The following is a 14,044-nucleotide window of genomic DNA, read 5'->3' on the forward strand; positions in this document are numbered from 1 at the left end:
AGGAGCCAAAAAGCCTTCCCAATAACGAACCAAGGGAGGATAGCTCACCCGTGACCGCAAGCCGCCAGCCTCAGCAAACAGACTTCTTTCCAGTTGCAATACGAACAAGTACCGCGAATGGAGATATCAAGAGGACTTAACTGGAGTTTATATAATTTTCTAGAAGAGAAATTCCAGCTGCCTCGCTTGCCCCCTTACCTTGCTGCCCCCCTGCCCTACCATTCACAGAAATATTATCTAACCACCCAAAGTAAAACAAGTGAATCTAAACCCCTTGACTAAATCACTCAAATTTTCCAACCCTAAGAAGTATATAAACCCCTCCTCTCACCAAGGAAAATACTTCAACGAACTAAACCTTCATTGTGATCGCGGTTTAGGGTGCCTGCGGTTGGAGTACACAGGAGGATCCCGGCTCATGGCGTTTCGAGATTCAGCTTTTTGTCGTTAATGAAATCACTAGCTAGAAGACGAGAAATGGAAAATCGGTAGAAGATGTATGGATCTTGGGAAGCGACAGAAAGGAGTGAGGCGTTGTTGTTGTCAAGGACATTCTCGTTGTCGACTTGATAAGCCTGACGAAACACAGCTTCAAGAATTGTGTCGCACAGAAGGAAGAGCAAGGTGTGCGATTTGTCGCAGCTTGTCGCGAAATTCTCGTCCCGGCGGCAACGTGGTTAGCAAAGAGGGCACGAAACATGGCAGGTGCGATAATGCTTCTCTCGGGTTATATTGTTCATGAGAATCCATGTGTGTAGTTTATATACTCCTCCGGAGACTCCAGCCTCTCTCTAACTTGTCTCGAGTAAATATCTATGCAGTCTTTGAGGGAGGTGAATATATCTCAAAAGTTTGCACTAGAGTTGAGAAAAAGGTATATAAACCCTCGTCCTACCAAGAAAAAAAGTAAAGAAATCAGGAAGACATCAGAGAAGAAATCAGTGGTGCTGTGTTGCTTCCGAGACTGCTCTCACTACGGTCTCTTTGCGGGGAGCCGATCAGGTTGACCTGTTGGAGGAGAAGGTAGTATCTCAGTGATAATATGGGAAGAAGGCAAAATTTGAGGTTTTGTTGTCGATGGTATTCTTATTGTCAAATGGAAAAATAATAGGGGACGGGGCTGAGGAAAAAGAAAGAGAAGGTTGAAAGTGGAATCTAAGGCAGAGAACCAGTGTGGGAAATTCAATGAATTCAATAACGAAATCGTCGCTCGTTATTCTACTCAACGCTAGTGCTGGAGCACAATTACTCTACTCAATAATTATTTGAGTTATTCAATAAGTTATTCAATAATATCGGATTTAAGAAATTAGGCCGAAACAAGGGTTAAGCGAGACACTAAGCTATAATAAGCTAAAGTTTTTGGAATCGTTCTAAGCCGAGACTTTATATATAGTGCTTTAGATCGGATTAATTTAACTCTGGCTTTTATTGAATTACTCTTTGAATATGAGGGTGTTATTTAACTCTATTCAATAATTTAGTCATTATTCGAAAAGTTACTCTATTTTTACTTTACTCAGAGTTACTCACGAATTATTTAAATTATTCAATATATTTTTTCCCACACTGCAGAGAACTGAAAGACAACAAGCATACTTTGTTCTAGCTTCGGACCAGCTGTAATACCACACCAACTGCAGGCCGGGCACGGCCAGGGCACCTTGACTCTCTTTATACGAACTTCCACGGATGAAACTTCCGGGCAGAGTTGAGCGTCTTTTATATACCCGCATCACGATCAGATACTGAAAGAAATCTCCTTGTCTGCAACGCTGTTGAGTCAAAGCTCTAGTCGCTGGAAGAAGTGAATCATAAACCAACCATCTCTCCACGAAACACCCAATCCACTGCTCCCGTAGAAACCAGAGCTTACACACCAAAAGTCTATAAAAAGAGGCGACTCGACCCATTTACACAAACCATGACATTTGACCCAAAGGGAGAAGGCGAATTGGTGGACGTTGACGTCGCGAGATACTCTACTCCGGGACCCAGCTTGCTGTTTCGACGAATTTGAGGCACAAAGAAAGGAGATCTTGCCATTCACGGCATCGAGTATCCAAGTCAAGACTCGTTGTCAATATTCTAATTCTTTTCGAAAGCGTATCCCAGCATTTGATGGGAAGTGAATACCGCTAACCCGCGCCCATGAATTCGTTTCCCGCCACAAATGAGTGAGCTGCGATTCACTACCTATACATATTCAAAAGACAAAGAAATAACAAAAACCCAGAGGAAGTAATTATATAAAAGAAACCTATCCCTAAAGGCAAGTCCAAGGAATATCAACGGAGAATATATCTGGAGATAGGAGTACTTGCCGGTGCTGCTTCGATCGTGAGGGCCTGGGATCCGTGGGAGCGGAGTTGAAGCAGTGAATAAAAACACGAACACCACAACCCCCCTCCCATGCTAAGTTTCTTTCCCCGCCACAAACAAATAGGCTTAAATTCACTCATTTACCCACAACAAGTCAGAAAACCGCAAGAAAAAAAAGTATAAAAACCCCTATCCACCCCACCCATCCCCGAAACGTTGCGCCACAACCTCCTACCTAGAAGAACAACTCCCAAGGAAACGAGGACTCCGGGGGAGCGTCGAGATTCGCGACGGCCGGGAAATAACAATAATAATAGTGGGGGGTTGTTGATTTGCGGTGGATGGGGTTGGTAGTATAAATCGAATAGAGAGAACATATTAGGGAGACGTGTTGTTGCCAAGTATTTAAGGATTTTCGGATGGAAAGTTGAGATTGATGCTGTCACTTGACGAAAGTTCAGAAAACCGAAGCAGAAGCCAACTGATTGTATGAAAAGTCGGCAATGCTATTATAATTATTGTCAACAATCTTCCCACTATCACCAATGACAACGGACACCACCAGGCTCCGGCATCAGAAACGCAGAGTACGAAAAATGAATACGAAAGTCAGAACCGCATTATCATCTCCAGCAATATCCACGATTTGGGTCACTGGCAGACCTGCGAAGGAGTCGGTGAGGTTCCCGTCGGCCAATTCGAAGACCATGATGGTTCTTTTCTGGGAGGGTTTGAGGTATAGTTGAGGGGTATTTATATTTCTTGAAGGATTGAGATTGAGGGAGTTGGTAGGGCTGAAGGGAGGTGTATGAATTCACTCACTTGGATATTTGGACAACACGAGCGCTCGACCGCAGACTGGAGCCGTATCAGGAAATCGTGGAGAAGGTGAATACCAACCTCCCATCCCAACCATTAATCCTACAATACTCTATCCCCACAGAGTGAAATCTCCCACGTCCCATACTTGCGTCATCCTAACCCTCGACTCGACAGCCTCGCGCTATAACCCCCCTCTCCATACCTTCGACTTATCCGCGTCAGCTTACTCTCCTCTCGGATACAAGAATACAAGTCTGCCTCAGATCTCAACACCAAACTTCGATCGAACGATCTGTTGTACACCTCTTTTCCTTCCCCTCTTTGACTACCAACCCAGACCCCACTACCAACATCTAAGCTTTGCCGATCCGATCATCACCCATCACCCCAGCGCAACTTTCCGCATCCTCAAGCTCGCGTCTATCCAAGGGTTGTTGATCATCCATGATCTTCAACACCGTCTCATCACTCGTCTCGAGGAGTTTCGAAGCGAGGAAAGATCGGAGAAAGGGAGCGAGCGAGCGAATGATGGGTCTTCGATTGCAGTGGGGATATGATAGACAGGTTGACGGATTGAGGTGGAGAGGAGAGGGAGGTACGTCGGGAGGAGAAAAGAGGGAGGAAGTTTGACGTCGATGGGGGTGGAGATGTGAAAGGGGGAAAGAGATGTATGACGAGGACGGACGGGAAGGGGATCAACGAAAAAGAGGAGAATGAGTTCGCTTACGAGGTCACAAAGAATGGAAAACTTCTAAACTCCGGGAAAAATATACCAAACCCGAAGCAAACTATTTGCAAAAGAACACTAAAGAAAAAATCAGATTTGATGGAAAACTATAAGCGGGCATTTGGAATACATAATTACCTAGGTAGGTACGTCGTAATCAGTCCACATCTCAACGCCACACACCCAAGTATCCAGTACGTACTAGAAACCAATAGCCTTCCCTACCTAGGTGCTATCACCAATCCACCAATCCACCAACCCACTCACCTTACCATCTCACCTCCCACATCACATCACATCCCACCCACGTGCCTCACTACCTACCGCCGAAAACACTCTAGTCTCTCTCCCTCCCGTCTCCCTCTCAGCATAAGTAGCGCACCAATACCCAAAAAGCGGGAGAAGCGTTCTAGAAGAACGGGATATTCCATCCTTCCATACCAACCCTGGCGGCGATTGCGAACTTTGATTCGATGAAATCCACTCACTTACTGTCTCTGAACCCCCGTTCCCGCAATGCAATGAGTACTGTACTGCATCGAGATCCACGTTAGGCGTAACAGGCGTATTCAGCACACGAGCATGAGCATTTCTCACCTCACCTCACCTCACCTCATATACCTTTCTATCTCCATCTCCATCTCAATCACAACCCCAATCCCACAGCCTTGGCCGGAATACTTACTGTGTATGTGAGTGAGTGAGTGAGTGAGCGAGCGAGCTTGACAGCGCCCCCAACCCGCAACCCGTGCTCCAAGGAAACGCCGCCGTTGGTCCTTCCCGAGCACTCAACTCAGCCTTGGCCATGCACCGGCGTGACTTGGCGATACTTGATAGCCTTGGCGGAGATAAAAATGGGGAGACGCTTGGGATTGGAGATTAGATTATGGGATGGACTTGGCGTGGTATGCATGGTCTAGATGGATGGAGCGGGGAGAGGAGTGAGAGGGGGAGTGAGTGAGACATTTGGCAGTAGTTGTGAGAGCTGGTGGGGGGTGCGTTTCTTAGGCGCGAAACCAGAGAACAGAGAAAAAGAAAGAAAGAAAGAAAGAAAAATATCACAGTCTCCCCGTGGTGTCTAGTACAGTAGCAACTCTTCCCAGTGGAAGCAAATTCCAGCCGGAGGTGAAGCTAGCTATTCGCGCCCCCAAGCGAGGACGCTAACTCCTTAGTGTGGAGGTGCACTGTCGACGAATGCTTCGCCCACGTTTTGCGTCTGCGGGTTCTAATTGGCGCTTTTCGACGACAGCCAAGAATTTGTCGATTTTTCTTTCGCTCGCTACCGCCAGACTTTTGGAGAGGATTTCGTATGCACGAGATTCGGTATGTATCCCGCGTCCCAAGACAGTGTTTGCTCGTGTGTGTGGATGCGTTTGTGTACAGTATCTTCAGCTTCGAAGGGTGAGTAATGTGGTATCAAGCCTTCTTGGTGATGTGTCAAGCTATCTATCGCAAAGCTTTGTCCAAGCTTCTCCGATCGTTGAGATGGTAAGGCGCGATGGAAGACGTCAAGGGAGAAACCGAAGCTGAATAGAATATCACTCTAATCAGCCTCGTTGCCTCAACGAGGTAGGTCCCTGAACACGTTCTCCAATGGTCTGGACGAGTGGCCCTCGATGCTGGAGGATCTTCGCGGAGTCCGATGTGGAAGCTGGTGGGAGGATCGTTCTCCTTGGGGCTGAATATCCAGAACGCCTTTCTAGAAGCCTTCCATTTCGGGTCTTTACCCAGATTGCTTGCTTGCTTGCTTCAAGTGGATGCTGCCGCCAGGGTGAGGGATGTCGTGATTTGCTGTCCAATATCGAACCCGGGCAGAATTCGGGGACGCTCGCATCGTCACCTAGGCACCACCGTGTTACACCCTGAGATATCTGAGCCTTGCTGACAACCGACGCCACCGAAGAAAAGATCACGAACATCGATGAACCGATTTTTGGATGGTGACAATTCTTTCAGAGCGTGGAGGAGGGCACCGTGCTCTTATGCACATCACCCATTGGTCCCCGCTGGAGATTCCATAGCGGAGGAAGAAGGGACCAGATGCTCAACTAGACGGAAGCCTATTTATTTAGTGTTTGCAGGCCCGAATCCGCACGATTGGGAATGATTAGACTTTTCCACTTGATGGATGGCTCGAGAAGAACTGCTCTAGAGGCGTGACATAGTATGAAAGATGCCACCGTATCGGGGATGGAGGATAAGAATATGGTGGTCTGGATGTCGTGTGAGGGAGTAACTAATTGGTCTAGAGATTGGATATTTTGAGAGGATCATGATCATGACCAACCGAACGACGACAAGATGATGCGCCACTTGGAGTTGAAAACTACGTACTCTCATTCGTCTGGTTCTGCCCACCTTCTGCAACCTTAATTCTTGGCGGCCTCGGCAGACCCAAGTTCTGACTCTGACCAGATGTCGAATTATCACACCTGGTTGAGTGGGATGGGGATCCTTACCGTGTCTCGGTCGCCCTCCAGGATGGAAGCTCCGATCAAATCATGCAAGCTAGTCAGGGTCTGGTCTTCCCCTACTAGACCAAACGCCCAGGCCGGACACTGTACCGTATCGCATCTTGGCCTAAAATCAGCTTCTGAACTGAACTGAATTGCAGCCACGCTCGTTCTCCTCCTGCTCACCACACAACAGGAATATAAGGTCGTCTTCACCACCCCGTCCGTCCCAGGGGATTTCTTGTAGACTTCGGGCCAGTCCTCATACTCACTCACCAATATCAGACAGAGTTCGACAGCTTCGTCGAGTATCACTCCTCACTCCTTCATTTCACAATGGCTGCTCCCGTTACCAAGACTGCGGGTGGAAATGCCGCTTTCCATAACTTCCACAATGACTTTGCTCATATCACCGATCCTAATGAGCGTCGACGACTCGCTCTGGCAGAGATCGATAAGGCTCCGTTTGGATGGTATCACGTCCGTGCCTGTGTTGTCGCTGGTATCGGTTTCTTTACTGATTCATACGATGTTCGCTTCCCTCTCCCCCTTGCATGAGTACTTCCTTCTAACAAGTATCCAGATCTTCGCCATCAACTTGGTAACTGCCATGTTGGGTGTTGTGTTCTTCAACGATAAAAAGTCCAAGGGTACAATCCCACCCAATTCGGACACTGCTATCAAGGTTGCGACTTCGGGTGGTACTGTTCTTGGTCAACTTGGTTTCGGATACCTTGCCGATGTGGTAGGACGAAAGAAGATGTATGGCCTCGAGTTGATTATCATCATCTTCGCTACTCTCGCTCAAGCTTTGTCTTCTTCTTCCCGAGCTATCTCCATCACCGGATTGATTATTTTCTGGCGTGTCCTCATGGTAAGTGATAATACATACATAACCTGATAAACTACGACTAATAATAGCAATAGGGCATCGGTATCGGAGGTGACTACCCATTGTCTTCCATCATCACTTCCGAGTTCGCCACAACCAAGTGGAGAGGAGCCATGATGAACGCCGTCTTCGCCATGCAAGGAATCGGTCAATTCACCGCCGCCATCATCGCCCTGATCGTCACAGCCGGCTTCAAAGAATCCCTCGTAACCGGCACCAAAGCCTCAACCTGTACGGGCGTCTGCCAACTAGCCGTCGACAAGATGTGGCGAGTCATCGTAGGCTTCGGCGCCGTCCCCGGCTGCATCGCCCTCTACTACCGCCTCACCATCCCCGAAACTCCCCGCTACACCTTCGACGTGGCTCGAGACGTAGAAAAGGCCGCCGAGGACGCAAACGCCTACATCAAAGGCCAGCACGAGGGCTCCCCCGACGAGATCCGCCGCGTCACAACCATGGTGCAAGCCTCGCCCGCCCTCGAGATCCCCAAGGCCTCCTTCCGCGACTTCGTCCACCACTACGGCCAGTGGAAGAACGGCCGCATCCTCCTCGGCACCGCGGGCTCCTGGTTCTTCCTCGACGTCGCCTACTACGGCCTCGGCCTCAACAACTCCATCATCCTGGCCGCCATCGGCTACTCCGGCGGCTCCAACATGTACGAGATCTTCCGCCGCACCGCCGTGGGGAACCTGATCCTCGTGTGCGCGGGCGCGATTCCAGGTTACTGGGTCAGCGTCGCGACCATCGACACCCTGGGCCGGAAACCGATTCAAATCATGGGTTTCTCGATGCTAACGATCCTATTCATCGTCATCGGATTCGCCTATAACCACCTCTCCGGCCACGCCCTGCTAGCGCTCTACGTCCTCGCCCAATTCTTCTTCAACTTCGGCCCCAACAGCACCACGTTCATCGTACCGGGCGAATGCTTCCCAACCCGCTACCGCTCCACATCCCACGGTTTCTCGGCAGCCTCAGGTAAGGTCGGCGCGATTATCGCGCAGTGCGTGTTTGGCCCGCTGAGGACCAGGGGCGCGAAGCCGGGCGCAACAGGGAGAGCCGCGACGCCGTGGTTAAATCATATTATGGAGATTTTTGCGCTGTTTATGCTTTGTGGGCTGTTTACTAGTTTTTTGATTCCTGAGACGAAGAGGAGGACGTTGGAGGAGTTGGCGGGGGAGGTTCCTGGGTAAGCATTCCTTTTTCCTTATAAGTGATGTTTTGGGATGAAGTGCTGATGGTGGGTGATATTTAGAACTGCAAACTACGACCCTGTGAACGGAGGAGGAGGGAATAAGACGTCATACCGTCAGGGATCGGAGGATAATAGCACGGAGATCGCGCCTGGTACTGCGGTTGAGAAGGCTGTTTGATTAGAGAGCCAGACTGGGGGATGTAAAATTTAAGAGGCGAGGAGTAATGATTGCGGATTCGGTTGATACCTTTTTTCTTTGCATAGATTCTTGGATTGGTTGGGGTTTTGGGGTGGGGCTGTAAATATACGTGGTGAATACAATCGTTTTAATATCTTTACATTTGCTTCCTGGTGAATTTATAACATGGCGTCTTTCCTTGCCTGCCTTTGAATGAATTTGACTCATTCACCTCTATTCCTCAGCCTTCTTCTTCCAACCTCCAGGCTACTTGTGAATGAATTTGACTCATTCACCCCCATCAACCCCTCAATCCCCTTTTTCACTCTCTATCTTCCAGCTATATAAACCCCCTACACCCCACCTCTCCAAACTCTCCACAACTAGGAATGGGGTGCATTGAAAGGCGTAACTGCGACATTGCGCAACATGGTGTACCATCGAGCCGGGTCTCCCGTGCCTGGTACCGAGTTATGTAGTTTCTCTTTCGATTAAAGACTACTGTTCCTTTTTTTTCTTTTTTTTTTCCCCCAAAAAAAAAACAAAACAAAACATCGCTTTTGCTGTTTATTGCACAGTTGTTGCTGCCAACTCAAAAACTATTGTCAATGGAACCTAAATTTGTTAAAAACTATGAAAAAAAAAAACGATGCAAAAATTTTCCACAGTAACACTCGCACTCTACCCAGCTTCTACGGCTTTCCCCAGCGATGATACTCCGTGCTAAAAAAGACTTTCGTACTCACAAAACGAGAAATACTGTGTGGTTCTCGAATTTGTCTTTTTTGGCTGTGGGTGTAGAAGGTGGAGAGGGAGGTTGTTGTTTTTATAGACTGGGGATAGTAAGGGAGTGGAGGAGTTGTGGGTGTAGAGTTATGTGTAGATATATAGTGAATACGATCGTTTTCATTTCTTTCCTTTTAGTAGCTTCTTTTTTTTCCTTGTTGTGTGCTCGGTCTTATTAATTCACTGCTTCTGCTAAAAATTCAAAACTTATACACTTTTTATCCCTCATCCCTCAGCCCCCCTTTTTTAGACTTCTAGGGTATATAAACCACTCTATACCCTCCCTCTTTAAACTCTCCCACAACCTAAATGGGGGTGCATTGGAAGGCGTTGAAACTGCGACGACGGGTGGGACCGTGGAGCCGGGTTTCTCGTGCTTGGTACCGGGGTCATATCGTTCTTTGAAAAAAACGGAGGCTGCCTTTTTGTTTTGTTTTTTTTTCGAGATGGAAAAGAAAAAGCTCGGGTTGGCTGGCTATTATTAGCGGAAAGCGTTGTCGATTTAATTAATTGCTGTTAACTAAAGAACCATCACCACTATCCCAGTACTCCTGGAAAAAAAATAACACAAACCCCCGAAAGGCGTGCAAGAACGGAAAGTCTTTGTACGATTGTCTCGATCTCTTTGCTTCAAAAGACTATTTTATTACTAGTTCTTCGGCTTGTTTTGATTTGTGGTTGAGGGTGGGAGGGAGGTTGTTTTTATAGATTAATGGGGGGAGGGTGTTGGAGTTGAGGGGGAGGAAGGGAGAGGGAGAAGAGGTGGATTCACTAGTGTGAGGAGATGTGGTGAGTATATGTGTGGTGAATTTGAGTCAGGAATCAGGAGTGAAATACGCTCTCCCTTCACAGCCTCGCAAAGCAGGGTTCGAACAATGTTTATACCTACTTATAAATACCTCAACCCCTCCCTTTCTCTTCTTGTTTCTTCACAACATCGTCGCACAAAAGATGAAAAAAAAGCGAACACTCTTCGTCGTACTTAAAAAAAAAAAGCCCGTTCGACTTCCCAGAACGCGAACTAAATTTCTATCCTCGAACCACAGAAAAAGATTAAGCATTGATTATTTGTATCACCGCTACCAGCTCAATACTTGTTATTGAACAAACGAAATTCTTAATGAGGTGAACGGAAGAAATGATGTAAATTAAAGATATTTTGCGACGGTGAAAATCCCGCTTACGAAGCTACCGTACTCGAGGCTTTAAACTTTTTGTGCTTGGTACTATAGATGTGGAGATGGAGGAAGGAGGGAGAGGGAGGGGTTGTATTTAGAGATTAAGGTCGGGGGAGTTTGGCGGAGGAATTAAAGGGGTTAAGGGGGTTGAGGAAGAGGAAGAGGGCGTATAATAGATTCATGACTATGAATAAATGTGGTTGATGTGTTGGTGTGGTGAGTTGTTGTCGGGGAGTAAGAGTGAATCTATTCTTTGATCTCAGCCTTATTCGGGCGGTTTTTGTGGGAGGTTTGGTTTGGGGTATAAAACCCTCTTCTCTCCCTCACCTCTTCTTCTTTCTTTACAGTTTCGTAAGGAAATGGCAGCAAGCTTTACGTGGAGTGTAGTGGAAGTGCCCGTGTTTTCTTTCTTTGGTTTTTGGTATACATTATAAAGATTTCTATGATCAAGTTTTCTTTCCGGGAACGAATACTTGATTTCGTTATTTCTTTTATAGTTGTTGTTAACTAAATGATTGCTGTTAATAAACTTAAGTGTAATTAACAACCGCCCCCATGAAAGCACCAACGCATACATATCCCACCTCATCCATTTGTCGGCTTACTCTACACAACGCACTAATTTTTTTTTTCAAAAGAAAAACTCTAACACACTTTGGAGGAATATTTCGATTTTGTGGTGTGGTCGTAATGGTAGGTGGGGTAATGTTTATATACCCCTAGGATCGTAGAGATTGTGGAGGTATCGAGGTTGGGGTGGTTTGGGAGTTTGGGGTAGAGGTAGAGGTGGAGGTAGATTCACTAGGATGAGTGAATAAACAAGTATGGTGAATATGCGCGGGGAAGAGTAAAGCAGAGCAGTTGCTTTTGGGAATTGAATCGAATTGGTGCCGTAGGGTTGAGGGGAAGGGGTCGGGTATAAATATACTCGTTTCTTTAGTTTTCCATTTTTCTTTTTAGTAAGTCCATCGATCTAATGGCAAGAGACGAAATAGTTGTGGAGAGCCTGTGCTGTCTTTAAAAGGAATTTTGTCTGGATTTTTAAAGCGAGGGATAAGTGTCGTTTTTAAAATAAAGAGATCTAGGGGAGATTCGTTGCTTTTTGGGTTGTTGTTGTTAACTTGATTATTGTTGTTTAGGAGAGAGGATCTTATTGTAGTGGAAGCAATGAGAAAACGACATAAACTTAGCTTTCAAAGCTCGACTTTTTTGAAATAACACTCTATCCCAAAAGATTACCGTACTCCGAGCTCTGTATAGTTTGGCTTCTCTAGGATTGCAGATGGTGGATGTGGAGAAGGGGGAGGGGGGTTGTATTTATACCTCTAGGATGGGAGAGAGATTTGTGTTCAAGAGCGGGTGGGGAGTCTGGTAGAGGAGCGGGGGTGGATTCACTTCTTTGGGTCGGTGTGGTGAATAAAGTGAATTTAGGGAAAGCTTGAAAGTCACGCTTCTTTTTTATTCTTAGCACGCTGAACACGACCTTGAACGATTCTTATTTTTAACTATAAATACTTCTTTAAGTCTTTGCTAATTTTTGATTCGCACGGTCTTGGTGATTGCGAAGCTTTTGTTTTGGATATGGGTTGGATGAAGATGAGGGGAAGACTGTTTTTATATCTCTGGGGTAGTGGGGAGGTTCGTGGTGTGGAGCTGAAGAGAAAGGTGGTGTGGTGATTCACTTCTTCTAGAAAGTTTTGTTTTAGCGAATGAATGCCAGTGAGCTTATTTTCTGTTTTCGAGTACGACGATGATTATCTAAAGTTCTCTGATTTCTAGAATATTTGGGTATAAATAAGCTTGACTTGACCTTATTTCTATGATTCTTTAAATATGTAAACTTGGTGGCAGTGCTTCTGGTCCAAGAGGAAGAGATGCTCGGTTCCGAAGCCGAGGGAGTGTTTTCCCGTGCCATGATTCAAAGGTTGGGTTTCATACCAAAAGTGGTCGGGATAATGCGTGACGAAGTGAAAGGGGATTTTGTTGTTAACTAAATTTTGGTTGTCAATAGATTGGCGAGGGAAAGTTTTGCGGTGGAGCGTTTGTTATGTTGCTTAGGAGTTGTCTGTAGCAATTGTTTACGTGCTAAACTTCGGCTCCAGCTCTGTTCTGCTTTTGTCGCGGACTGCTTAGTATTGTGTGCTGTTGAGTAGGGAGGGAGGATATATTTATATTCCTGGGACAGTGGAAAGGATGGGGTTGAGGATTCGAGGGAAGAGGGGCAGATTCACTTTTTTAAGTAGGTGGGGTGGGAGTGGTGAATTTGATCAAACTTCTATTCTATCCTATCCTCAGCCTTGGGTGTGGTTTGAATAATCTTTACCTCAGCTATAAATACCTTTACCCCACCCCACCCCCACGAACTCCAAAAGCGTAAGCTGAAGAACACTGCTGCCCCAAGAAGGAGAAATCCTGACTCTCCAAGCTAATGCATCATTGTCGCTGTAGGGGTGGGGATCTAAAATTTTAATGGTCAAGAAAAATTGCAGAGGTGGAAAGTTTTGTTGTCAACGAAATAATGGCTGTCGATTCTCTTTTGGTAAGAAACGAAGGTGAAGATAATAGTGGTGAGAGATTTGTTTAATAGGTTGAAAGTTCTTGTAGCAGTTTAGTGTATCAATTGTCCAATCTCATGAAGCAAATAGCCTGCGAGAGTACTGAGCATGCCTGGTCCAGTTTCTCTATGATTCTTGGATTTTATCAATCGTGATGGAAGTGTGTGTTCCTTTTTATATTACCGGGATAATGGAGACGGTAATATGAGGGATAGGGAAGAAAATAATGTAGCAGATTCACCGCTTCGAAAAAGTGTGTGGTGAAGTCATTAAAAAATCTCCCCCCTTATCTCAGCCTCGTGGAAAACTCAAATATAAATATCCCCCACCTCTCCTCCACCGAATCTCCAGATCTGTGCTACAGCTCCGAAGCCTTCTGAGAGGGAAAGGCTTTCGTAGATATCTTATTTGTGATCTTTGTTGTAGCTTGAAGTTTTCGTGCATAAAAATAGTAAAATGAAAGGGGTGGGTATTCTGTTGTCGAAAAAGTTGTGGTTGCCGATTGAATATGTTGCCAACTACAACTTTATCGCAGAAGTTTTATTATATTATTTTTAGTTCAATAACTTCTCGGTAGTGAAAGTGAAGGTGGCTGTTTATAAGTGAGGCTTTGGTGGTAGCTCTTCCCTGTGTTAAAGCTCGAGCTCTTGTGCGGTATAGGAGTTGAATGGAGAGGGAAGAGGTGATATATTTATATTCGGGTCAAGGACGCTGGAGAGGGTGGGACAGGCGTGGATGAGGTGGAAGATTCACTTCCTCAAGTAGGCGCGGTTTGAGTGAATGATTGCGAAATTTAAGGACAGCCATTCTTTGGAAAAATATGCTCTCTGACGATCCTCATATTTATCTATAAATACACCTCAACCCTACCTCTCCACAATTCCTTCGAAAGAATTCATCATCGAACACTTGAAGCGCAAGAGGGAAGACCAACTC

The 14,044-nt window shown here is 46.2% G+C and overlaps 1 protein-coding gene across 1 annotated transcript; it reads left to right on the forward strand.

Moving 5' to 3' along the window:
• The first annotated feature begins 6,569 nt into the window (after window positions 1–6,569).
• On the forward strand, window positions 6,570–8,604 carry LY89DRAFT_128074 (putative inorganic phosphate transporter PHO84). Its single transcript, XM_018205214.1, has 4 exons — window positions 6,570–6,855; window positions 6,908–7,198; window positions 7,252–8,405; window positions 8,472–8,604. Exons 1-4 carry the CDS (start codon window positions 6,661–6,663, stop codon window positions 8,587–8,589), a joined length of 1,758 nt encoding a protein of 585 aa, XP_018069380.1. The 5' UTR covers window positions 6,570–6,660; the 3' UTR covers window positions 8,590–8,604.
• Window positions 8,605–14,044: the final 5,440 nt, after the last annotated feature.

This window comes from Mollisia scopiformis (assembly GCF_001500285.1).
Source record: "Mollisia scopiformis unplaced genomic scaffold LY89scaffold_16, whole genome shotgun sequence".
NCBI classification, from domain to species: Eukaryota; Fungi; Ascomycota; class Leotiomycetes; order Helotiales; family Mollisiaceae; genus Mollisia; species Mollisia scopiformis.